At 48.8% G+C, this 27203-nt stretch overlaps 1 protein-coding gene across 1 annotated transcript; it reads right to left on the reverse strand.

Annotated features, from left to right (window-relative positions):
* Nucleotides 1-26932, reverse strand: RNASET2 (ribonuclease T2). Its single transcript, XM_053592261.1, has 10 exons — nt 26862-26932; nt 26622-26714; nt 21846-21906; nt 19869-19924; nt 18191-18248; nt 16266-16336; nt 9572-9685; nt 5176-5221; nt 2799-2873; nt 1-1117 (listed from the first exon to the last, which is right to left on the reverse strand). The coding sequence occupies exons 2-10, from the start codon at nt 26705-26707 to the stop codon at nt 917-919; spliced, it is 768 nt and encodes a 255-aa protein (XP_053448236.1). The 5' UTR covers nt 26708-26714; nt 26862-26932; the 3' UTR covers nt 1-916.
* Between the last annotated feature and the right edge of the window lie 271 nt (nt 26933-27203).

The following is a 27203-nucleotide window of genomic DNA, read 5'->3' on the forward strand; positions in this document are numbered from 1 at the left end:
CCAATGGTAAAAGGTAGTTTTAATAAGGCACAGAGAGTGCCCACTGCCCAGACCCACTCCCTGTCTGGGTGAAATCCCGCCGCCCGAGGCAGCGTCACTGGTGGGAGAGCCGTGCTATTGTGCCCAGGAGGAGCAGGCTTCTGGGGTTCCAGAACACACCACCTGAAGGTGGCAGGTTGCACTTGGGGCCACATTTCCATTTCTAAATACTCACTAGCAGGCTGACCCGGCGGCATTCTGAGAAGCCAGGCCTGATAGAAACCAACCTGCGTCTTTCACAGAGAACAAGAGTGACCCAGAAGGGCATCACTGACTGGATGGGGCAGCGGGGTGGCTGCTCTGGGACTCAATCCCCTGGGAGCAGGAGAACATGTCCTCCTCCAAGGACGTGCCTGCGCCTGCTTCAAGGGAGATGCTGACAAGAGGACCCTGTCCTGGGGTCTCTGGCCATGTGGAACCCAACCCTGAGCTAGAGCAGCCCTGGGCACTGGGGCACCAGCCTGGGCTCCCACGTGAGCTAAGCCCCTCTCCCAGGGAGACCTCACACGGGGGCAAAGGCTCTGGGAGGAACACTCAGGTAGGACAGTCCCCTCAGCCCGCACCCTGCCCCCGGACGCTGAGGCCCCTGTGTGATCTTCTAAGATGCTGAGGGGCTCAACAATGACCGCTCCATCACACACACAAAGCAGCCTCAGGCGTGGGAGGCCCCTTTCTCTCCACCAGCTCCACATCCGGCCCATTTCTACAGGAACAAAAATCGATTCACAAGTATTAAAGGAAAAAAAAAGCAAACCAACAAAAGGCTTGCTATTTATGAAAGAATTAGAAACAAGAGGCTTCATTTTGGAGTGTTCAGAAAGCAGTGGTTTGTGAATGTCTCTTGTGCTTTAAAACATAATTATTTTTTATATGGGCATCAGCGCTTGCTCTTTTTAGGTGGGGGGTAAAAGACTGGGCCATCTTCACAGACCCTCAGCCCCCGGCTCTCAGCAGCCCTGGCCAGCCAGGCCTCCTGTGTGTGGTGCAGCAGCCCCCCTGGCTCAGAGCAGTTGCGCAGCTGCTGGTCCTCCTTGGTCAGGCAAAACTCGATCTGACCTATTGTCTGTGCGTCCTCACCCTAAACATCAAAAATAAGAGATGTTTTAGAGTTTGGACACTGACCGATCATCACGGGGTTATGATAAAGCAGTTTCAGAACTAACTGTGAGGTGACTAAAGCAGAGGCCCAGATCTGAGACTTTAGGCACTGGGAACAGACCTCCTGGCTTAGCAGGTGGCTGGGTGAGTTGTGTGGGGAGGCTTGAGGTGAGGGAGACGGGGCTGGGATAGTGGAGCTTTGCTTGGAGCTCGTGTCTCCCAGCCACCTCCAGAGCCCAGCCTGGCACCCGTTGTCCTAGAAAAGATTCACAAGCAGAAAACACTGTCCACACCTGCGCGCAGACACCACCGCACACGCAGGATGTTACAAGTGATTTTTGCGGGTGAACAGGTGCGCGGCTCCCCGCTGCTAAAGGAATGGGAGCAGCAGCAGTCAGCAGACACGTCTGTCTGCAACCTGGACAGGTAATTAAATGACGGACACAAGCAGCATGAACACTCACAAATGTCTAGTGGGAGTTTCAACTGCAGGCAGTCCCCGAGTTACAAACATCCGACCCATGTACCACTAACACTTATGATCGGAGGCTATACCAGGTGATAGGTAAATGCACCTGTTCCAGCTTATACACAAATTCAACATAAGAACAAACCCGCAGGACCTGTCTCATTTGTACACTGGGGACTCCGGTATAACTGCTCCCTTCTCCACTTTCTGTCCAGATCAGGAATATTCTTGTCAGGGACAAACAAGAAAACTAGCCCCAGCCCACCTCACATAGGGTCAGAGAGCTGTATCCACATGCACACAGCACATGCCTGTACGCACACACGCAGAAACACATGCACACAGCACACACCTGCATGCACACACCTGCGTGTGCACACACAGTCCTGTGCACACACATCTGCACACACCAGTACACACACACAAGCACACAGTCTCACACACACACAGACGCGTGCACACATATAAGGGGTGCACACATATATGCACACACCAGTACACATACAGGTACACGGACACACAGATGTGTGCATAGACACACCCCCTGTGCATACACACACACAAGCACACAGGCACACGCACACACAGACGTGTGCATATAGACATACCTTTGTGAACACACATCTGCACACCAGTGCACACACAGGTACATGCACACAGTCTCTCACACACACACAGATGTGTGCATGCAGACACACCCCTGTGCACACATATAAGCACACACCAGTGCACACACAGGTACACACACACACAGATGTGTGCATAGACACACCCCCTGTGCACACACACAGCACTCAGGCACATGCACACACAGATGTGTGCGTATAGACATATCTCTGTGAACACACATCTGCACACACCAGTGCACACATAGGTACATGCACACACAGATGTGTGCATAGACACACCCCCTGTGCACACATACAGCACTCAGGCACATGCACACACAGACGTGTGCGTATAGACATACCTCTGTGAACACACATCTGCACACACCAGTGCACACACAGGTACACGCACACACAGATGTGTGCATAGACACACCCCCTGTGCACACACACAGCACACAGGCACACACACACATAAGCACAAATGCAACTCTGGCCCTGGGAAGCCCGTGGTGAAGACAGACTGTCAGAAGAGTAAGACTTATCTTCTTGACACAGAAAGGACGGCGTATGGCACATCTGACCTGTCTTGGCGGGAGGCACTGGATTTTGGGTATCACTCCGTATACTCTGGTAAGGGCGTCTTCAAAGTCTCTAACCTGACATTAAATAAAAAATGTATTAGAGATGAGACTTCAGTGGAAGAACCCCAGCAGCTCTGGTCTACCCAGAGCACTGACACAACACACAGTGGGTGGGGCGGTCTCTGCTCTCCCCTCGGCAGAGCAGACTGGGCGCCTCAGGAGAAGAACTGCACGCCGGCTCCACCCGCCAGACCCCACATCACCCCCTCTCTTCCCATTTTGTCCACTATGGTGGCGAGCAGCCGGGCCCCCTCCTCCACTCCGTCCTACTGAGACCACCACATGCCACAGCCACCCTTGTCCACTGATACCTATTACGTCTCAGCTCCATCCACTCCAGACCTCTGCCCCCCTCTGCCCTTCCCACCGTGAACACAACCTACTTCACAGAAGAAAGGCTGTGGGACGCTCACCTTCCCGTCCCTGACCTGCAGACTCAGAACCTTCCACTGCCACTAGCTCACATCTCCTACTCTGAACCTTCCCGAGGACACCACATCCCCCAGCCTCTCCTCTGCTGGCCTCCTGGACCTCCCTCCCCACCTCCTCGTCCTCTTGCAGGCTGAGGTCCCACTGCCTTAAGCTGGGGCCTTCTCTCTCACCCCAGAGCTTCCCCCAAGTCCATGCCTCTCTTCCTGGACCTTACAGAGACCTCAGATTTAAACTGTCCAGGCTGGGTTCAATCATCCTCACCCTGCTGAGATCCTCATGCCAAACAATGTCACTCCATGGAGGTCCAGGGCAGGATCAAGCACAGACTCCTTCCACCTCCCGCCACCAGCCACATCCGGGCTCTACACCCTCCTCTCTGGCTGCACACATGCCAGTCGACCCTCCCCATGAGCCTCCCTGGAGGGTCTCAGTTTCTCTCTCCCCAGCACCAGACAACCTCAGTGACAGGCAAAGACCCAGGTCTGCTCAGAGGCCCGCTGGACCTGCTTGGGGGGTGCTCAGGACCACGCCCCCACTGCACCCTTTCCAGCCCTCCAGCCCCACTCCTGAGCTCCCAGGTGTCTGTTCCCTCCCAGCTCCACTTAGCACCCCCAGGACACTCCTCCCATTTCAACTGCTCTGGGCCAGGCAGCTCTCCAGGGTGGTCCAGCAGCACTGATTTGCCCAAAAAACAGAACAGACCTGTGGCTGGGAGCCGGATGCAAAAGCATAAAACCTCCAGACGGTAAATCAGAGGGCTTTCACGGGGCAGGATCCTGCCTAAGTTACCCCCCCCACCTCCATTCTCGCCCCTGACAAGATGCCCCCAGTGTACAAAAGGCTCTGCTGTGATATCGACTGCAGCTCCCAAGACCTCAGAAACCCGCCCTCTGATCATGGGCACGGCTGTGAGGCACATCTTCCTTATCTATTTGCTCTGGAGTCCAGACAGGACAGAAAGGGCCCTGAGGACACTCAGCTCACAGCTGGCTCACAGGGCGTTGCAAGGGCGGCTGACCAGCTTCCTCCTCGGCGGCCCTTTGCCTCCACCCCACTCTCCACGGAGGGAGGGAAAAGATCGACCAGAAAACCGGCTGCACAGCCAAGCAGACACCACTGAGAGCAAAACAAGGTTGCCCCCTGACTTCACACACCATCAAGACCAAAGCACCTGTTCCGTGTCCAGCCATGACCCCGGAACTGCAGAGACTTTCAACTTTTTAAATCCACATCCGATGATAAATTCAAAAATCACCCCAATGAATCTGATGTGTTTCTCATATCAGATTCTGAGAGTCCACAGACTTCTGTAAAGGCCCAATTAGCAAATATTTTAGGCTTTATGGGTGACCTATCTGTCTGTGCTGCAGCTATGCCATGGCAGCGCAAGGCACAGGGTCCCGGCGGGCCTGCCTGTGCACCAGCAGAACCATCTTCTCAAAAGAGGCAACTCCAAGCTGGAAGCAACTACGCTTCGCACATCCTCACCAGCAAACGAGACTCGGGCATGCTTAAATTTCTATGCTTCATCACCAATCAGTTTTATCAGGAAAACAAGAAACAAATGTTTGTTTGCTTGTTTTTTCTTAAACATAACACTGTAAAACTGGATGTGCTTTTCCAAGATGCACAGTCCACCTGTCCCTCCTCCACCCAAGGACCTGGGGCACGCAGTGCTCACCATGTGGCTGTGAACCTGTGCTTCAAAATCATGGATCTGAGGAGCCTCCAGTTTCCAGTTTTGTTTTGACAGAAAACAAATTTAAATAAGCTCCCTTTAAAGCATCAAAGTTAAGCAGCAGCAGGGTGGGTGCTGGTCCCTCTGCAGCCCTTCTGGGTGTCCTTGGCACACACACATCAGAGAAGCAGCAAAAGTAAGACTCACGTGGTAGTAATTGATGGATGGCTTTATCCTCAGCTTCAGGAGCACACTAAAATGTAAATAAAAGAATTAGCTGTATAATGCAGGTTCACCTCCTGTTCCTTCCAAACCTATATTTCATAGTAAAAATTAAGACGTGCTTACAGGAAAGCACTTTTTTTCCTTTTGCTTTAGGCCACACATCCATTAACAAGGACAGTCAGATGGTCCCAGGCCCTCCACCTGCCCCCCCGCCCCCACCACTAACACCCACACGATTACTCTGGGCACTCTTTGCAGGTGTCACTGTGACTAGCACTCACAGCACACCCACTTGCCACACTTCTTTTAAAAGATGTTAGCCATAGACTTGGAATTCTAGGTTTATCTCACAGAACTGCACGTGCTCAGATCTTTAAACATAGGCACGTGCCACTTAACATCTGATGAATGCGCTGCATGTACAGCGATGGTCCTGTAAAATGACAACACTGCAGTTTCACTGGGTGTCTCTGTGACTACAGGAGTTTAGACAGATGAGTACCGGCCATGGTGCTGCAGTAGCCCACAGCAGTCAGCACAGTCAGGAGCAGAGCAGGTGTGTGGTGCGAGGCTGGGCCGATGCTGTGACCTACACATCTCAGAATATAGCCTGCTTTAAGTGTCACAGGCTGTACCTGAAACATTTTAGCCTTGAATCACTTCCTAAAGCACTGAGCAGGAACTTGCTTATTAAATTATGGAAGTACAACCTTCTCAGCCTTTTAGCTAAAATCAAGTATAATATTAAATTATGGAAGTACAACATGAAATTCTCAAATTATTCCACAAGACGACTTTCCAGGCCCCCACCAAGTCTTTCTGGATCATTCTAGATTCTGACCACACAGAGTGGATGCAGAGACTTGGGCCACCTCTTAGTACTAACTTATCACCAGTCTCTTCAGCAGAGAGAGGTGGGAAGGGGCCTGCGAGCCCTGGAAGTCACCCAAACCCACATGCACCTGCCACTGTGGTGCCAGTGCAGTATAAACAGCAGATTTCAAAGACTTTGTGGCAAATGAAAATGTCAGATCTCTCAATAACTTAATTTGCAATGATATTTGGATATATTGGATATATATTAAATATTAAAATATATATATATATAATTTTGGTTCTTTTGAATGATGCTACCAGAAAACTTAAAATGATCTCTGTGGGTCATGTTATGTTTCTATTGGGCAGCGTCCTCCTGACCTAGGTGACCAAGGAGATAAGGTAGAGACCTGGCAGAGTGGGCACCTGGCCCAGAACACAGCACGTGCTTGCCACTAGTTAAGGGTAGTTTGTCATCAATCCCTGGGTCGCTGTCTGTGGGTAAACTGAGAACTTTGCTTTGAGACATTTTGTAGTTTTTCATACTTGCTGCCTTCATATTGTAAAGTGAATAAAAAAATCATTACAGTTTACAATAATTTGATAGGTTAAGCTACAAGAAAGATGTGTAGAAATAACACATAAAGAAAAACAAGTGAGGCCAGGTCTGGTGGCTCCCGCCTGTAATCCCAGCCCTCTAGGAGGCCAGGGCAGGTGGATTGCTGGAGTCTCTACTAAAAACAGAAAAACTAGGTGGGCGTCCTGGCAGGCACCCATAGAACCAGCTACTTAGGAGGTCAAGGCAGGAGGAATTTTGAGCCCAGCAGTTTGAGGTTGCTGTGAACTATGAGGCCCATAGCACTCTGGGCAACAGAGTGAAGACAGTTTCAAAAAAAAAAAGTGTCTTATTTTAAATTTTGACTTTTTGAGACAGTCTCACTTTGTCACCCTGGGTAGAGTGCGATGGTGCCATAGCTCACAGGAACCTCAAACCCCTGAGCTAAAGAGATCCTCCTGCCTCAGCATCCTGAGTAGCTGGGACTACAGGTGCCTGCCATGATACCCAGCTAGTTTTAGAGATGAGGTCTTGCTCTGGCTCAGGCTGGCCTCAAACTCCTGAGCTCAAGCAATCTATCCTTTCAGCCTCCCAGAGTACTGGGATTACAGATATGAGCCACTGTGCCTGGCCCTAAATTTTAACTTCTTACTTTAAATTTTATAAGTGCTAAAAATTTTAAACCTTCCTTGGAGAAAGTGGGGAAGGATCTAACTTTTCTATAATTGCTCTTTTCAGTTCTTAGCAAACACAACACTCCCAGTAGTGCTTCTCCTTGGGCAAACCCCCAGGGGACACCTGATGAATGAAGAAAAGAGCAGAGCACGCCCCCTCCCCCACCCCAACCCAGGCAGGGCAGCACAGGGCTTGCTGAGGCTCCGAGGGGGCTCCAGAGCTTCCCACGCTGCCCATGGGCACACATGTGTCCAGTCCCCACAGTGCCGCTGGGTATTTGTCAAGAGCTTTATCCGGCTGGCTTTTCTGCAGGTGTCAGAAGCAGAACTTCCTCTCCTGAGGGTTCTGGTGCTGCATCAACTCATGGCCAGGCTGTAACCACCAGCTCCCGTGGGAAGGAATAATTCCCTCAGGGAGGCCACCAAGCCAGGCATGAAGGGTCTCGATATACCTGCCAGACCCAGACACTTCCCACTGGGCCCCACCTGCAACACTGGGAATCCATTTCAGTAAGAAGTTTGGTAGGGACGCACCATGCCCAAACCATAGCAGGAAAGCTACTGAGTTTGAAAAAGTATCAATAGGAGCTACTTAAGAAATACTTGATAAATTATTTAGATAGTTTGCTTAAAAATTTCTCAGCAGTAACCACTTCTCCTTTTTTGCATTTGATTAATAAACCCAGCTGCAGAATGAGCTTCAACTCATCCTTCCAGGCAGAATCAGTGCCATGAGATCGGCCTGTGGAAACAGAGGGCCTCTTCCTCTGTCTCCAGAGTGTTCCTCTCTGTTGTCATCCAGTGACGACAGTTTCTCACTAAATGCAGGTCTCCTGAGCTCCAGGAGCCACCACAGAGTTCTCTCAGGTAATCCTCATGACAGCTTTGGAAGCGTTTACCGTCCATACTTTTGGGTGAGGAAATGTCTCCTTCTTGCTCTTACTGCAAGAACACACTGCCTCCTCTATGAAAAGCCCACAGAGGAAGCTATATAGATCAGATTGCACCTGTACAACATCTGTGCAAACTGTGCCCAGGCCGAAATATGTAAGACCTGCAGCACGTTACTGTGATCTGCTTAGAGTGTGTGCTCAGTAATGCAGAACTCAAGCTGGAAGAAACCCACGATTGACAGCAACCCCATCATTAATTTTAGTGCACGGAAATAAAACCTGGAGAGGTTAGATAACCAAATTGTAGAACCAGTTCATGTCAGAACCTCCATCAAGCTGCATGCTTTGAAAGCTGGTGATGTTAAACATTTATTTGCAGGGTATTCTTTGATTTTGGGGGGCCCCCAAAGATGCTGTCCCCTCCTGTATAGTGCCCGTGACTCGGCTGATCCAAACCCCAGTTGTCAGACCCTTTTGATCAAAACGACCCAGGAGCCCATCCTGGGAGATGCTTTTGTGTGCAGAGGACACGCAGTGCGTGTCTGAGGACCAGCAAGGCTTATTCATCTTTTAAGCAGACTGACGCACACAACTCAAATATGGTTGATTAGCAAAGGCGCCTGATATTATTTTGATTTGAAGGAGAACTGCTCTGAGACAAGCTGTGCAAATTACAGGCAGCAAGGAAAAGGCTGCATAATCTTCTGTGGTGCTTTTGACAACCAGTTCCCTAGCTTGTTATAACCCCTTGCAGTGAAGGTCAGAGAAAATACCTAACAGGCTGGCATGACAGAAACGTTCAGATAGGTCAAGGGCAGGGGAAAATGCGTAACAGGGTGGCATGACAGAACATTCAGATAGGTCAAGGCCAGGGCTCGCCCCCAGCTCTCTGGTGACCAGACTCTGACAGGCGGTCGGCTGGGCCTTTTGTTTCAGAGTTCACTGGCCTGAGTAGTGACAACATGCTCCCCATTTCTAGAACTGAGGTAAGGGCTGGCGGGAGCAAGTTCACATGGGTTTGTGCAATTTCTAGGGCTTAAAGAATCCTTGCCTACCATCTCCTTCCTGTTTCTTCCAGCTCTACAGCAAAGATCCAAAGACCAAAACTATCTTGTTAGTTAATGTAATACACTTTGTCAGAATACCCTGCCCCTCGTCAGCAGCCCTGTGCACCTTGGGGCCAACTCGCTGTCTGCCGTTAAGTTAAAACCCAAGAAGGCAGCCTTTGTAGCCACTGTGTGGTCTCATTCTGGAATGGTCCAGAAAGGCTTGCTAGGCCTTGAGTATTCTTAAAAATGATTCATTCCACCAGCTGAATTTCAAGGCACCCATGAACATGACGGGGCTGTCCAGGTGGGCAGTGTGGTCTACACTCACTCCCTTCAATTGACCTCCCGGCAGCTCCAGTACAGGGCACCTGCTGGGAAGAGCACACACACCCGTTCAGGTCCAGCTCTTGGTACAAAGCCAGACTTCTGCCAAAGTACTTCTTCTGGGAGTTGAGGACGTCCACCTGGGCAGCACAGGTCCCATGCTTCTCCCATTCATGCTTCCTGTGAGGATTAAAAAAAGTCCAGTTAAAAAGTAATGAAACTGACTCACAATAGAAAATGTTCCAAAATGTTTTCTCTCAGCAGACTATTCACATGTAGTAGGCATGTCATTTCTGTTACAAAGTAGGAAGGATAAAATTCCTAATTCACAACACAGGCAATTATGTTTCCTACAATCAGACAATCAGTTCCAATTCACTTTTGCAATCACAGCTTGCTCAATTAACAACAAATCAAAGCTGAGAAAAAAAGAAACGCACTGTTCCAAGACCCACTGATTCACAAAGCCACACGTAGTCTCCTGCAGGAGCTGAAGCTTCCAGCCAGGGACTTTCAGAGCACTGCCACCAACTAGCTGAGGAAAGCGGGACGAGGGATTGCAGGACATGCCTCAGGCCCACACTCCTCGCAGCCTCTACTAGTCTTTAACAGTTAATAGGCCATTCCACAAAAGATGAAACTATCCCAAAACAGCCTTGCAAAAGGTCTGCAAATGAACAGCATTTACAGAAAAATATGGGCACTGGCGGTAATTCTCTACATTTTATTGCACATTAAAGTTTAACAAACTCTTTCCCATTCTTCATTTGGTTCTCACGACATTGCAAGGTAGAAAATATCATTGCTAGTTCAGAAATGGTGAAGCTGAAGCTCAGAAGGGCGGGTGCCTTGTGGAAGATCTTGCAGCCACGGTGTCACATAGCCAGGAGTCCTGGAGCCTGAGCTGGAACCCTTGCTTGATGCCGGGCCAGGGCCCTTGCCACCCCACTGCACCCCCCGTTCAATCAATCCCAAAGAAGACTTATTCAGAATGACTGGACTTACCCCTTGGCTGGTACCCACTGTTGGTGTGCATGAACAAGGTGGGCATCAGGCTTCGTCGGCTTTATTTAATACTTGAAATTTTAATAAATAATATGCATGCAACCTTTTATAAAGCACTCATATGCAGTCTCTCAAAAATAAAATCTAAATGTGCATTAAATCATTGGTAAAATTCATCCGAAATACCAGTTTTAAATAACTACAAGGGATGTAAATCTCTCAGACTAATCAAACTATAAATAGCACACAGGAACCATAAAAGTGGATGAATAATTTTCTTCATCTAGAGTAGTTCCCAGAGTGAATCATTTGATCACTTCCCATATTCTATAGTATAGAAAAGGGACATTCTTTGAAACCCACTGAATTATAACTTGAATTCACTTGGTTTCTACAGCACAGGAATGATCTGGAACCTACCCCACAGAGATGCTACTAGTAGTGAGCAGAAACATGCGAACCGATTTTACACAAGCAAAAACAGTTCTTAGCTAACAATACAAATCTAGTAAATGTTAATTACTATTATTTCTGGAACAAGCTTAACTCAATAGATGGTAGAGACAAGAATATATTAAAGTATTGATACTAATGTAGTTCAAAACATCTAATCATACATCATTTGAAAATGAACATTTTTTATTTGCTATCAAAAGTGTCAGGGCCGGGCATGGTGGCTCATGCCTGTAATCCTGTACCCTGGGAGGCCAAGGTGAGTGGATCTCTTGACCTCAGGAGACCCCGTCTCTAAAAATAGCTGGGCGTTGTGGCGGGCACCTGTAGGCCCAGCTACTCAGAATGCTGAGGCAAGAGAATTACTTGAGCCCAACAATTTGAGGTTGCTGTGAGCTATGATGCCACAGCACCTTACCGAGGGTGACAAAGTAAGACTGTCTCAAAAAAAAAAGTGTCAGTCACCCATCCCAAGTGGCTTGTGTCCTGCCCCATGTCACAGATGCCCTGGCTCTCTCACTGAGCATAGCAGGTGCCAGAGCAGACGTTAGCGGCCGCCCTCCCACCTGGGGCAGTGGCTCGCCAGGGCTGCACACATCCCACAGGGAGACTGCGGCACCAACATAAGCATGACCCAAATCTGGTTCGTTTTATTCTAAGAATCAAAAAACAAACCAAAATACCCTACTTTGCACAGGGCTGTATACATCAACATTTTCAAAATGGCTAGACTTAGGGAATTACCTCGGTATTACCAAGCAATACCAAGACACCCTATGTTGCATATTTGATTCTAAGATATTTGAGATTAAAAAGGAAAAAAAATCTGTCAGAGCCTTGCCCTCCCCAGTGACAGGAGCTGGGAGGAGTCCCAAGGACACTCTGCTGGGAAGGGAAGCATTCGGTGACCTGAACGATGAAGACAAGGCCCAGACAGCAGCTCCTCACAGCTGTCACGCTGTGCTGGGAACACTCATGTGTGTGTTAATTAGTGCGTGAGATTTATCTTTGTCACTCAGAACAAAAAAATGCTTAAGTATATAACTCAACTATTCAACCTGAAAAACACGGGTTCTTAGAGGTCAAAAGTAAATGTACGCTTTGCCTATACCGTTTTGATTAAATGTCGAAGATTCAGTTTACAGAAGGCCTTGCTGATTTATTTTAAGCCATTTGGCTACCATCTGCCTGACTCTATTACAGAATATCGTAACAACTGGAACATCACACTTTGTCTACTTAGTTACCATATAGTCATCAGAAGTATAAGGTGAAGGGATATATACAGACAGCGCCAAAAAATGTACACATATGGAAAGAAAATAAAAAAAACTATTAAAAGTATAACACTCTATGTATACCAATAACACTTGTTACCTTGTACATTGTATTTGATAACTTATTTTTTTTTTTCCGAGACAGGGTCTCACTTTGTCACCCTTGGCAGAGTACTGTGGCATCACAGCTCACAGCAACCTTCAACTCTTGGGCTTAGGCGATTTTCTTGCTTCAGCCTCCCAAGTAGCTGGGACTACCGGTGTCCGCCACAACGTCCAGCTATTTTTTTGGTTGCAGTTGTCATTTTTTAGCAGGCCCAGGCCGGGTTTGAACCCACCAGCCTTGGTGTATGTAACTGGTGCCCTACACACTGAGGTCCAGGTGCTGAGCCAGTGTTTGATAACTCTTATAATTGCAAAAATCAAAATGACATGAGTATTATAATTCTAATAGTTTTCTTTCTTTCTTACAAGGGGCACACATTCTTCCAGAATCCTCTGTGTATCTTTTCTCCTGGTTTCCTCCTCTCCAACTCACAGTGATTATCTATTTGGAAACCATTTTTCAGACTGCAGTCTGTATGTAGAACAACTGAAATTTTCATTCAGATTGTTTCTTTTTATTGAAGGGTGATTTCAATCTATAGCGCAGGGTCAGTGGCCCCCAAACCACTTCCTGCCATATACGCTCTAATGAAATGTCATAGTGAACGCTGATGAACCAGGAAGAAGGACAAAACTTTTACTCCATTTTGTTTTTATTTTATTTTAGATGAACATTAGGGTACTGATGAGTAGGTTATACTGTTTGCATTTGTTAGGTAGAGGCCAAGCTGTAGCTGTACCCCTCACCCAAGAGGTGTGGCACATCCACTTTGTCTTAAAAAGTTTTCTAGGGCGGCGCCTGTGGCTCAGTCGGTAGGGCGCCGGCCCCATATGCCGAGGGTGGTGGGTTCAAACCCGGCCCCGGCCAAACTGCAACCAAAAAATAGCTGGGCGTTGTGGTGAGTGCCTGTGGTCCCAGCTGCTCGGGAGGCCGAGGCAGGAGAATCCCTTAAGCCCAGGAGTTGGAGGTTGCTGTGAGCTGTGTGAGGCCACGGCACTCTATACCGAGGGCCATAAAGTGAGACTCTGTCTCTACAAAAAAAAAAAAAAGTTTTCTAAACTTTTTTTTTTTTTTTGCAGTTTTTCGCAGGGGCTGGGTTTGAACCCACCACCTCCGGCATATGGAGCCAGCACCCTACTCCTTTGAGCCACAGGCGCCGCCCTAAACTTTTTTCTTTTTTGAGATTGAGTCTCACTATGTCACCTCTGGTAGAGTGCCCTGGCACCAAGGCTCACAGCAACCTCCAACTCTTGGGCTTAAGTGATTCTCTTGCCTCAGCCTCCTGAGAGGCTGAGACTATAGGCGCTTGTCACAATGCCGGCTATTTTTGGAGACAAAGTCCTGCTCTCACTCAGGATGGTGTCAAGCTAGTAGGCTCAGGCAATCCACCTGCCTTGGCCTCCCAGAGTGCTGGGATCACAGCCACGAGCCACTGAGCCCTGCTGCATTTTTCTAAACTTCATTTTTAATTTTCCTGTAAATTGTATATAAAAAAATTTTCTGGATAAATTAATCCTTTGGGGAGAATCTAATTCATTGTAATTTCAGTCATAAATTGCCATATTAGAGGTGGATGGAGAAAATAAAGAGTCACCTTCAGTTAACAAAATGTACATAAAAGAAATATCAATTTTATTTACTAAAAAAACAATGATATAAAAAGCTATCTAGAATTAAGTCCAGCATTCTGCCCCAGTTTAGCTCCTGCTACACACAAAGGTGTCTCGTGGTAAAGCACGGAGGCCTCAGCCTCGGGTGAGTCACACTTTCCCTTCTCCCTGAGTCTCAGGAAGGAGATTATTATTTTAAGGTGTGTCATTTTTTAAATATACTTTAAGACCACAGCACAATTTCCATCAGAAATACTCCCCGTCTGGTTTGGACTAATCCTTAGACATGCCAGCACTTAACTTTGTTAAACCTCAGTAGAAAATTTCTTTCTTTCTTTTTTTTTTTTTTGTGGATTTGTTTTTATTGAGGCATGGGACACAGGGTGGGAAATGTCTCTGTGGGGTATGAGATACCCCTTCCTCACAGGGAATGTCCATTCTAATCTTCCTGGGGATCTTTGTGGAACTTTTTTTTTTTTTTTTGTAGAGACAGAGTCTCACTTTATGGCCCTCGGTAGAGTGCTGTGGCCTCACACAGCTCACAGCAACCTCCAGCTCCTGGGCTTAGGCGATTCTCTTGCCTCAGCCTCCCGAGTAGCTGGGACTACAGGCGCCCGCCACAATGCCCAGCTATTTTTTGGTTGCAGTTTGGCTGAGGCCGCGTTTGAACCCGCCACCCTCGGTATATGGGGCCGGCGCCCTACTCACTGAGCCACAGGCGCCGCCCAAGTGGAACTTTTTCTTCTTGGAGCTGCTCTTGATGCCTACAGCCTCTTCCGGCCCGCTGCTGACCATCTCCTTCTTGGAGGAGAATTTCCTCTTTTTCTTAGACACGCTCTTGTCCCCTGCCTCTTCAGGATCACTAACTACTATTTCCTCCTTGGGTGAAGCTTTCTTCTTCTTGGGGGGACTTACAATGCCAGTGGCCTCCTCAAGATCACTATTCACCAACTCCTCCGTGGAAAAAGATTTCTTTTTCTTGGGTTTAGAGACAGGGATAGATGGGTGGTCTTCCATTCCATTCTCCTGAGGAACCTCCTGGGGCTTTTGCGTTTTTTTCTTTTTGGGTTTTTCCACTGTATCCTCACACTCCTCCTGAGTGCGACTGCTGTTTTTTTTTTCTTTTTTTTTTTTGTAGAGACAGAGTCTCACTTTATGGCCCTCGGTAGAGTGCCGTGGCCTCACACAGCTCACAGCAACCTCCAACTCCTGGGCTTAAGTGATTCTCTTGCCTCAGCCTCCCGAGCAGCTGGGACTACAGGCGCCCGCCACAACGCCCGGCTATTTTTTGGTTGCAGTTTTGGCCGGGGCCGGGTTTGAACCTGCCACCCTCGGTATATGGGGCCGGCGCCCTACCAACTGAGCCATAGGAGCCGTCCGCGACTGCTGTTTTCTGAAGAAGCGAAGGCAAGTGCGGCCAGTCGTTTCTTTTCCTTCTTCAAGCGTTTCTTCTCCTGTTTCTCCAGTTTCCTAGGGATCTCAGCAGCAGCTTCCTCTGCCTGAGCCATTGCTTCCTTCATGACATCCAGATACTTTCGTGGAATCTCTCCAGCCTCATAAAAGGACAGCCGCTCCTCAACTTGTTCCCGAAGCTTCTCCCCAAATACGCTTGTGGGTACCTCAGAAAAGCAATCAATTCGTGAGGCAATACTGCATTTGTTTGCTAGGTATCGGGAGATTCGGCCTTTGTTCTTGGCAGCTGCTCGGCCAATGAAGGTGGAGTGGAAAATGAGTCCATATTTTGGTGTGTTACCCCTTGTCTTCAGGGCTCTGGAAACTTGGTCCCTTTGCTGGGCCCTGGGAATCACTCAGACACCAGGACTGGCCTTTTTTTTTTAAGACAGAGTCTCACTTTGTTGCCCTGAGTAGAGTGCCTTGGTGTCACAGCTCACAGCAACCTCAAACTCCTGGGCTCAAGCCATTCGCTTGCCTCAGCCTCCCATGTAGCCAGGACAACAGGCGTACCCGCCATAACAGCCAGCTGTTTTTAGAGACGAGGCCTCACTCTGGCTCAGGCTGGTCTCCAGTTCCTGAGCTCAGGCAATCCACCTGCCTCGGCCTCCCAGAGTGCTGGGAGTATAGGCGTGAGCCACTGTACCTGGCTCGTAGAGAAAAACTTTAATGTAAAGAAATAAGACAACACATAGATTATTATATACTTTTTTTTTTTTAATCCATTGGAGAAAGGCACCAACAATGGCATAACAGAATCATTTCTAAGGAAAAGCTGCTCAAACAGCTCAGCCTCAGAAGACAAGTCCCCATCTGTCACCCACGTTTCCCATAGGCTCCACTCAGGGCGGACTTACCAGAAATGGCTGCGATTAGGAGACTGATGGATTACATCAGGCCAGTACGCCTTCATTTCTGGCAAAAGATCCTACACATAATTAAAAAAAAAGTCCACATAAGAAATCATAAACTCAAAACTAGAAGGCAAAATTGATAAATTTATGTATTCAAAGAATTGAGCTCCGTTTTTTTTTTTTTTTTTTGTAGAGACAGAGTCTCACTGTACCGCCCTCGGGTAGAGTGCCGTGGCGTCACACGGCTCACAGCAACCTCTAACTCTCGGGCTTACGTGATTCTCCTGCCTCAGCATCCCAAGCAGCTGGGACTACAGGTGCCCGCCACAACGCCCGGCTATTTTTCTGTTGCAGTTTGGCTGGGGCTGGGTTTGAACCCGCCACCCTCGGCATATGGGGCTGGCGCCCTACTCACTGAGCCACAGGCGCCACCCTGAGCTCTGTTTTTTTTTTTTTTTTTTTTTTTTCTGAGACAGTCTCACTCATTGCCCTTCATAGAGTGCCATGGTGTCACAGCTCACACCAACCTCAAACTCCTGGGCTTAAGTGATTCTCTTGCCTCAGCCTTCCGAGGACTACAGGTGTCGGCCACAATGCCCAGCTATTTTTTAGAGATGAGGTTTCACTCTGGCTCAGGCTGGTCTTGAAACTGTGAGCTCAGGCAATCCACCTGCCTCAGCCTCCCAAGGGCTGGGATTACAGGCGTGAGCCACTGAACCTGGCAGCTGTTAATTTTTAACATGAAGTATGTAAAATGATGCTTATTCTGCGTAAAGTGTTAAAGATGTATTTAAAAGTGGTCAGGTGTGGTGGCTAATGCCTGTGATCCCAGCCCTCTGGGAAACAAAGGCAGGTGGATTGCTTGAGCTCAGGAATTTGAGACCAGCCTGAGCAAGAGCAAGACCCTGTCTGTACTAAAAAAAAAAAAAAAAAGAAAGAAAGAAAGTAAAACTAGCCAGGTATTGTGACAGGTGCTACTTGGGAAGCTGAGGCAAGAGGATTGCTGAAGCCCAAGAGTTTGAAGTTGCTATGAGCTAAGGCCACATCATTCTACCTCGGGCAATAGAGTGAGACTATGTCTCAGAAAAATAAATAAATAAAAACAAGATATATCTACATGAGGTAGGAGTTTCTCTGAGAATTTCTGCCAATACCACTCGTGAACCCCAGCCTTATTATTTATTCCTTAATAAGAGCTTTTGTCCTGGCAGGTTCCTCCCTGCTCAGAAACTTGCCCACCCTCCGCCACAGCAGACAGCCCAGGCACCACACACCTCCTCTGGGAGACACAGCTGTCGGGAGCGGTGCCAGTACACCCACACTGCCCAGATTTCTGCACTCAATATCTGACCCAGGAGTCCTGGGGGACTGGGGACGGACTGGTACAGCAGACAAGTGTCTGGGTCTACGCCGCCTGGGCAAGCTTAGCTCCCATCTCAGCCTCTCACGATTGGACCCAGGACAGAGGAGGGGGAGGTCAGTTTTCCTCTAACTTGTGAGGTTTAGATTATTAATAATTATTAAAACAGTGCCAGGGGCTTAATCCTGGTGAATACAATAATGACCCTGTAATTTTATTTTAGTTAATTTATTTTTTTAGATAAAGTCTTGCTCTATTGCCCAGGCTAAGTGCAGTGGCATGATCACAGCTCACTGCAGTTTCAAACTCCTGAGCTCAAACAATCCTCTCACCTCAGCCTCCAGAGCAGCTGAGACTATAGGCACATACCACCACATCTGGCTGATTTTGAAATTTTTGTAGAGATGGGGGTCTCACTGTAATGCTGGTCTCAAGTAAGGGCTGGTATTACAGGCATGAGCCATCACGCCTGGCCATAATTTAAACATGACTTGGAAGGCATATTTGTGAAGAAAATATTTAATCTAGTTCAACATTCTATAATAGAAATATAATTAAAAGTTAATACCTTAATCTCCTCTAAATTGAAGGGCCACGATCGATTACATTCTTCGCTTTTATCGGGCCTTGAAATTCAAATTAACAAAATAAGAAATATTAGTCTTATTGGGTGTGACTCCCACATGACATTAGAAAACCCTTTCGTTAAAGTCTGCAAAAGATCAAAAGAGAAATTGTTATTAGGAATTCCTTATCCCACACAAGTCTAAGTTTAAGAAAGAATGCTCAGGTACCAGTAGTCACAGTTTGAGTTTCTTTTGAAGGGAAAATAAACTGTATTCAAAGTGTCCAGGAATAATGCAAAGTATTTCATAAACAAAACCCAACAAATGGCCTAGTCTTGGGAGTTTCTGGATCAGCCTCGCAGGGGCTGGAACTGGTCTCAGGTGCTTCCCAGCGCAGTGGCCCTGAGACTTGTGGCCCTCTGCAGTCTCCACTCCAGTCTGCATCTCTGGGGTGGAGGAACCCAGAAAGATGACGTAAAGAAAGAAAAAGAAGGAAAGAAGGGAGAAAGGGAGGGAGGAGCCCCTCCCGGGCAGCTGTGATCACACTAGGACTCCCAGCCTTTGAGCTTTAATTCTATGCTCACTTGTCTGATTCTGGACATACTGACTCTCATTCTTTAGATGCTGGTCAGTTCACCAGGTCATCGACCTACTTCCTAAGACCCTGACCACCCAGAGCCTCAAGAGGGCAGGGAAGACAGCAGGTCTCCAGTGTCACTAGGCTGGCCCAGCAATCTAAAACCAGCAGGATTTCACCCCTAGTGGATGAAAGTTTTGCTCCGGTCGCAGAAATGACACAGTATTCTGAGCAGAAACATACTCCCACATTTCACAAAAGAGAAGAGAAACCATCCAGCAAAGCTCAAGAAAGCACCAGAACAGAAGTGCCACAATCACCCCAGAACCAGGGGAAGAAAGTGAAACAGAAGACAAGTCCCCAGGTTCCAGCTTGTCCTCTACTGGGCCCTGTTCCCGGGAGCCAGCAGGTGCCAAAGCCTCCGCGGCCCAGGGCAGCAGGGCAAATCAACGTGCGGCTTACCACATGGGTGTGCACAGACCAGATGGGTCCCTAAAATACCAGAGAGATAACTAAATAAAATGCACACAGAAACAGAAAAGCGGATTTCAGTGCCAGTGACATATATGCTACTTATTCCTACATATTTATTTATATTAGAACCCAAAAGAAAAACAAAATGAGAACACTAAAATTTAGTGATCCTAATACGTACCCAGAAAACCTAAACACGTGTTTAAATTGTTACTAATCTATAAAAGCAGAACTAAACAATAAGAGTTAAGGTTATGTCAGAAAGACTAAAAAAAATTTTAAGGATTTAATCTGCAGAATAAACGCCTAACAAAAATAACAAGTGTAAAAACTAGGAGTATGCTTGAGCTAGAGCTCCAAGTTTGCTTCTTCAGACTGTGTAAGAGTGCTGTGACATCGCAGCTCTTCCAACTCCTCCAACTCCTGGGCTTAGGTGATTCTCCTGCTTCAGCCTCCCGAGTAGCTGGGACTACAGGCACCTGCCACAACACCCGGCTATTTTTTTTGCTGCAGTTTGGCTGGGGCCAGGTTTGAACCTGCCACCCTCGGTATATGGGGCTGGTGCCCTACTCACTGAGCCACAGGCACTGCCCTGGACTGTGTAAGTTTTAACTGCATTAGAGACTCACCATAATCCATGAATTGTCCAGTAATTTGGAGGGTCTCTACAGTCATTTTTAATTTCCTAGAGAGAAAAGACACAAAGAAAGTAGTTGGTTCACTGTGTATTAAAATACGTTTAGTAACCCTACTTCTCTCAACATACACCAACAAGATCAGGTATGGAGCTAACACAAGATCAATACCATGTTTATTCATAATAAATTCATTCCAGCAGTACATTCATGAGGAAACTACATTGTGGCTGGAGGCTCTAAGCCAATCCTCTATCTATCTATTTTGGGGGATCATTGAGGGTACAAGAAACCAGGTTATACTGATCCAATCCTCAATTTAATTAACAGAAATAAACAGCTATTTTTGTTCTTTTTATGTGCTCACAAATTAATTCGATCTGATGGAAACCCTCCCATTTGCCAAAGAATATTCCGACTACTGTATAATTTAGATTAAATATTTAGTAACAAAAGGCTCATAATACCTGCTAAACTAAAGCTCACTCAGGTACCAAGTCTACATCCATTAGTGAAATAATAAGTCTCGAAAAATTGGAACCAAAAAAATAAGAACAGGAATATAGCCTTAATCTTAATAATAAAAATAAAAGCACAGAACTAAGTCCCAGTGTAACACTTTTTAGGAACCTCCCAATAGCTGAGGTAAAATTGAGATTTTCCACAATAAACAACCCTCAAGAAGTATATCTAAAATATCAGACTGGGAGAGGCCAGACCCCGTCCAGCCCCGTGTGGGGGAGTGCAGCTCATGAGCAGCAGAAGCTGCAGCCAGGAGGAGCAGCTGGGGTGCATTCTCCTGTCCCCCAGTCTTGTGTGGAGGCAGCCTCTTTTCAGGGCTGTTCTGGAAATAAGGAGGGGTTTGCCGCAGGTGACAGGACCCTGCTGCAGAACAGCTGGGCGGCAGGTGCAGAATGGGGGTGGCAGAGGTCATAGCTTCACCTCTGCCTACACTCCAATTCCATCCCTAAGGAGACCATCCAGAGTGGCTGGTGTCTTCAGATCCGGGGCTGGTGAGGGGCAAAGCCAGCAGCACACGGTCTCTGTCCTGCTCAAAGCACAGCCCCTGCACAAGTCTTCACAGCAGGATGAGGTACAGATACAATCAAGTTGAGATGAGGTCATACTGGCTTAGGGTGGGCCCTAAATCCAGTCACAGTGTCCTTTTAAAAAGAGAGACACAACCTAAGAATAGGCGGAAGGGGAAAGGGAGGGTAGGGAGGGGTGTTGGTGGGATTACACCTGCGGTGCATCTTCCAAGGGTATATGTGAAACTTGGTAAATGTAGAATGTAAATGTCTTAACACAATAACTAAGAAAATGCCAGGAAGGCTATGTTAACCAGTGTGATGAAAATGTGTCAAACGGTCTATAAAACCAGTGTATGGTGCCCCATGATCACATTAATGTACACAGCTATGATTTAAAAAAAAAAAAAACCTGTAAAAAAATAAAAAATAAAAATAAAGAGAGACACAAAGTCGAGGACGCCATGTGAAGGAGGCAGCAGAGGTCAGGTGACACCAAGGACCTCTGGTCCCCACTGGATGCTGAAGAGACAGCCACAGAGGAAACTCCCCCATGGACCCTCCAGAGGAGTGATTCTCAACCTTCCTAATGCTGCGACCCTTTAGTACAGTTCCTCATGTTGTCGTGACCCCCAACCATAAAATTATTTTCATACACCTGTATTTGTACTGGGTGTATGTGATGGTTTTAGGCGATCCCTGTGAAAGGGTCATTTGACCCCCCCACCCCACAGGTTGAGAACCGCTGCTCCACAGGAATCAATCTGCTGGTGCCTTTGTCCTCCCAGTCTTGTGGGAGAACGTTTCTGAGGCCCTAAGCCACCCAGTTTGGGGTGCTCTGCTGCAGTGGCCCTCCCAGAGCCACAGCTCCAGCTTCCAACAGGGGCGCTGGGGTGGGCACACAGGCACACCAACCCTCTCTTCCAGGTTAAGGCAGACTTACCTCACATACTGTCTCAGGCCAGTGTTGAACCATGATTAGTTTTTTCCACTCATGGGTGTCACTGTTAAAAGACAAGAATTAAAAAAAAAAAAAAAAAAAGACAAGAATTTTTAAAGTTATAGAAAAAATAAATTAATCTGTCCTCCCATCCATCTACTCAACGTGGAGCACCTGGGGATTCTGCCCAAAGACCCTGCCCCCTGGAGAGCATACCCAGGTGAGAAAGGCAGCGACCCCCAGGTAAGAACACACCGTCTCCTACAGCATCAAGTGGCAGGAATAGAGGGGACAGGGCAGGGGTTACAGAGCAGGACAGGACAGTAGGGCAGGGGTTACAGAGCAGGACAGGACAGTAGGGCAGGGGTTACAGAGCAGGACAGGACAGTAGGGCAGGGGTTACAGAGCAGGACAGGACAGTAGGGCAGGGGTTACAGAGCAGGACAGGACAGTAGGGCAGGGGTTACAGAGCAGGACAGGACAGTAGGGCAGGGGTTACAGAGCAGGACAGGACAGTAGGGCAGGGGTTACAGAGCAGGACAGGACAGTAGGGCAGGGGTTACAGAGCAGGACAGGACAGTAGGGCAGGGGTTACAGAGCAGGACAGGACAGTAGGGCAGGGGTTACAGAGCAGGACAGGACAGTAGGGCAGGGGTTAGCAGAGCAGGCGCAGAAGGAAGGGTCACCCTGGGGGAGGGTTAGCAAGCAGAAGCATCTTCTCCTAAGGAAGCTCAACAGAAACACAGACCCAGAACCCCTGACCTGCATCTGTGAGACCCACAGGCCCTGAACATGGGAAGGTTTTGTAACTCACTTAGAAGCAAGACACGACCTAAACTAGCACAGGGCTGTTCTTGTTTACTTGCTTCTATGCTAAATGAGTGTCCTTCGGCTACTTCAGATGCCACTAGGCCTGTCACCTACAGCATAGAACGGGTACCACGTTGCATCGCAGGTTATCCAGAACACACATGTGGGCAGCTCTGCACCACAGTCCGAAACCTGAAACTCATCTCACTCTAGATCTCACTGGAGGGATCCTGGGGCTGCAGTTGACCCACACTCAGAGCTCTTCAGCTGGAGGCCTCTACCCACATCTTCAAGGCTTAACATACAAAGAGATTAAAGAAGAAAGTGAAAGTTGCAAAAATACTCCATAAATGGAACATGTCTGCAGCAACACAGGAATGTAACTCAAGCTGATGCTTCAAGATAAATTAAAATTTAAAAGCAAAGAGATGGGTGGTGCCTGTGGCTCAAAGGAGTAGGGCACCAGCCCCATATGCCGGAGGTGGCAGGTTCAAAGCCAGCCCTGGCCAAAAAAACAGCAAATAAATAAATAAAAGCAAAGAGTCAAAGTGAAATAGATCACCTTGTTACACATTAGCTTTTATAAATAATCAAGCGCTGTTGAACATACATAGAATTCACAATTATGATCCCAGGAAAACCTAGTTGTGAGTCTTAACTAATGATGCTCTCGGTATAAAAGGAAGAACAGGCAACCTGCAGCACGAAAATTAGAGCTGGGAGAAGCATTCAAGCCCCAACCAGGAGCAAATACCTCACTTTACATAGGTGGAAACTGAGGATAGAAGGTCAGACTCTCAAGATCAGAACACCTGGCTGGGCATAGCAGCTCACACCTGTTATCCAGCACTCTGGGAGCTGAAGAGGCCAGATTACTTGAGCTCGGGAGTTGAGAGATGAGTCTGAGCAACAGCAAGAGCTTGTCTCTACTAAAAATATAAAAATTAGTCGGTGCCCTGTAGTCCCGCTACTGGGGAGGCTGAGGTAGGAGGAACACTTGAACCCAGGAGTTTGAAGTTGCTGTGAGCTGTGACTGATGCCATGGCAGTCTACCCAGAGTGAGAGTCAGACTATCAAGACAAGCAAAAAAAAAAAAAAAAAAACCACACCTAAAACAAAATCTCCATCTACAATCCAAGCAGATATGATATAGAATCCCCCACCTGCCGACAAGACACCGGAGGGACAAAGCCAAAGATCACTAAGCAAAGAAGGAAAGACCACCAGCTTTTCAAACCCAGTAAGTACTTGGGAAAATGCCTGCTGATCTATGAAGCCCCCGGTCTGAATCAAGTGCGATTCTCCCAAACCTGCCAACTCAGCTGCATGAATAATGAGGGTGGGGTAGCACAGATCCCAGCCTAGAGCAGGGGTGTCCAACCTGCAGCCCAAAGGCCCCCACTGATGCTGAGGGCTTCTTTTGCTTATCTGTGGTGTCAGATATCAGGAAAAGTATGCATGGATCTTTTTTTCTTTTGCTTATCAGCTTTCCTTAATGTTTGTGTATTTATTTTATTTATTTATTTATTTTTGTGACAGAGTCTCACTTTCTTGCCCTGGGTATAGTGCTGTGGTGTCACCTCACAGCAAGCTCAAACCTCAACCCCTCTTGGGCTCAAGCGATTCTCTTGCCTCAGCCTTCCAGGTAGCTGGGACTTACATCCAAAAGCCCAGCTATTTTTCAGAGACAGGGTCTTGCTTTTGCTCAGGCTGGTCTCGAACTCAGGAGCTCAAGCAATCCTCCTTGGCCTGCCAAATTGCTGGGATTACAAATGTTTGTGTATTTAATGTGTGGCCCAAGACAACTCTTTCTCCACTCTGCAGCAGAGAAAAAAAAAAAAAAAGGTTGGCCATCCCTGGCCTAAAGTCTTTAGCTAACATTGCTTACTACGGGTTAGTGATCATTCTCAGCACGTTCTGTACCTTAACTGATTTCCCCTGACACCAACTCTGTGAGGCAGATGTTACTATTATTTCTAATTTGCAGGTGAGCAAACACCAGCACAGACAGCTCGGAGGCTCCACACCTGGGTAGGAACTAGCGCCTTACCCAAAGCCACATGAGAAAATGGGACAAGGGGTTTGAGGAAAAGGAAAGAGAAATTTATTAATTTGTCAGCAAACGAGGAGGCTCAAAAAAATACCAGCATCCTGGCTGGGCGCGGTGGCTCACGCTTGTCATCCTAGCACTCTGGGAGGCCGAGGTGGGTGGATAGCTTGAGCTCACGAGTTCAAAATCAGCCTGAGCAAAAGCAAGACCCCCGGCTCTACAAAAATAGAAAACCTGAGGCAAGAGGATTGCTTGAGCCCAAGTTGGAGGTTACCGTGAGCTATGATGTCACGGCACTCTACCCAAGGCAACAGCTTGAGACTCTATCTCAAAAAAAAACAAAGATGCCAGCATCCTCCTTCTGAACAGCACAGAGCTTTTAAAGGTACTAAGCAATCCCATACTCCCATTTTGGGCTAAGACAATTTTGTGTCCTCTGCCTAGATTTATCCCAAATTCAGCTAAGACAATCTTGTGATCGCTTCCCAGATTTCAGGAAAGAAGATCTTGGGATCTCCAGATTCCCTCCACAGAACAAAGACATCATTCCTGCCCCTGACCTGGAACAGCCAAGCAGGTTTTAGTTTTCAAGAAAAAAAGGGAGGGAGAAGGTTCAGGGAGTTTTGAAAAGACAAAACATTCCCCACCCGCCTCCTTTCCCAAGCCATTCTGTTACACTAGCAGCTCCCCCTCCATCAGCACCTAATGCCTCTCCAGTGAAGACTCTTAGCCTTACCGCCAAAAAATAGCTAAATAAATGTGTGGGGTTTTTTTTCAGAAAGTACACTTTCTGGAAACGCGGAAACAATATTACCTTTTAAAGTATATGATAAAACAGCAGTGACAAGTAAAAAGCAAAACCCACCTACCGTGTCAGTACAAAATTATTAACCCACTCATTGCCCAAATGGAAGAAAATAATTAAAATTTGGTATTCGAATACCGCTACCCTCCACGGCGTCGTTTACCCCTGCAACTGTTTACCCGTGAAGGACTTGCCTGGGCGGCTGCGAGGGACAGGAGAGAAGGACAGAGAAGGGAACCCAGAGAGGAAGCTTCCAAAGAGGAAGAACCGCTTTTCACCACAGCTGTGCTGACACCTAAAAACAAAAGCTTCCCTCCACCGCCTCTGAGAACTTCCAGAGCAGGAACCCGGCCGGGTCCCACTCCCGCTGCAGCCCGGGTTCAAGGGGGTGCTAGGCCCGCCCCACTCGCCTTTTCCACGGGATCCCCACCGGGTGTCCTCGGCCTCCGACGACCCCTCCCGCTCATCTCGGGACCCCGGGTGTCCTCGGCCTCCGACGACCTCTCCGCTCGTCCCTGGACCCCGGGTGTCCTCGGCCTCCGACGACCCCTCCCGCTCATCTCGGGACCCCGGGTGTCCTCGGCCTCCGACGACCCCTCCCGCTCATCTCGGGACCCCGGGTGTCCTCGGCCTCCGACGACCCCTCCCGCTCTTCTCGGGACCCCGGGTGTCCTCGGCCTCCGACGACCCCTCCTCTCATCCCTGGACCCCGGGTGTCCTCGGCCTCCGACGACCCCTCCCGCTCATCTCGGGACCCCGGGTGTCCTCGGCCTCCGACGACCTCTCCGCTCGTCCCTGGACCCCGGGTGTCCTCGGCCTCCGACGACCCCTCCCGCTCTTCTCGGGACCCCGGGTGTCCTCGGCCTCCGACGACTTCTCCCGCTCTTCTCGGGACCCCAGGTGTGCTCAGCTCCGCCCCACTCACTTCTCTATATGGTGCCCCTAAGATGTGCTCGGCCCCGCTTCTCCATTCGCCTCTCCTCAGGGTCCCGCCAGGTGTGTCCGGCCCCGCCCCTCCTCCGGCGAGTCTGGACCCGCGCGCAGCATCAGCCCGGTGGTCACCTCCGAGGCCGCGCTCACACCTGCCTTCCCGTTTCTTCAAACTTGAACTTACCTCGAGAACTTAAAAGCAGCGCTCAGACAATAAAGGGCCAAGCAGAGGCAGCCCAGCAGGGCTCTGCACGCCGCGCCAGGCCTCATGCCGAGCCTGCGGGGAGAAGAGCCGCGGTCAGGCCCCAAGTCCTCGTCCAGGTCCCGGCCCAGGCCCCGCCGCCCCCCGGAGCCCGCGCCGCGAGCTACTGGGCTGAGCTACCCGGCAGCGACCTTGCCGCCCCGCGCTGCAGCCGCCGCCTACCTGCAGGCCACAGCGTTTCCGGAGAGCCCGGAGGACGCCTGGAGGACTGGCCGGGGCCGGGGACACGCCCTCGGCCCGCCCCGGATTCGTGGGCACGCCCCCGCCGCGCAGAGCCCTCTCCGCCCTGTGGGCACGCCCCGATGCCCTGGCAGCTCCGAGGGCCCGCCCTGCTCGGTCCGAGCCCACAACCGGTCAGCCCGCGCTGTCCCACGCTGTGTGCGCTGCTCGCCCACTCCCGGATCTGAGCCGGCCCCGCGCCCCGGCCGTCGGGGGACAGCAGTGTCTGCGTCCGGGAGCCCAAAGGTGGGCGCGCCGGGCCTGGGGACCACCCAACTCACGTGT

The sequence above is a fragment of the Nycticebus coucang genome, chromosome 5 (assembly GCF_027406575.1).
Source record: "Nycticebus coucang isolate mNycCou1 chromosome 5, mNycCou1.pri, whole genome shotgun sequence".
Classification (NCBI taxonomy): Eukaryota; Metazoa; Chordata; class Mammalia; order Primates; family Lorisidae; genus Nycticebus; species Nycticebus coucang.

Excerpts from the sequence above, each read along its gene's own strand:
- RNASET2 (XM_053592261.1), bottom strand. The coding sequence starts at position 26,707 with ATGAGGCCTGGCGCGGCGTGCAGAGCCCTGCTGGGCTGCCTCTGCTTG. Across the intron at positions 5,222-9,571 it reads CAAGAGCTGGACCTGAACGG|TGTGCTCCTGAAGCTGAGGA; the intron begins GTGTGTGTGCTC and ends TTTACATTTTAG. Across the intron at positions 2,874-5,175 it reads CATCCATCAATTACTACCAC|GTTAGAGACTTTGAAGACGC; the intron begins GTGAGTCTTACT and ends ATTTAATGTCAG.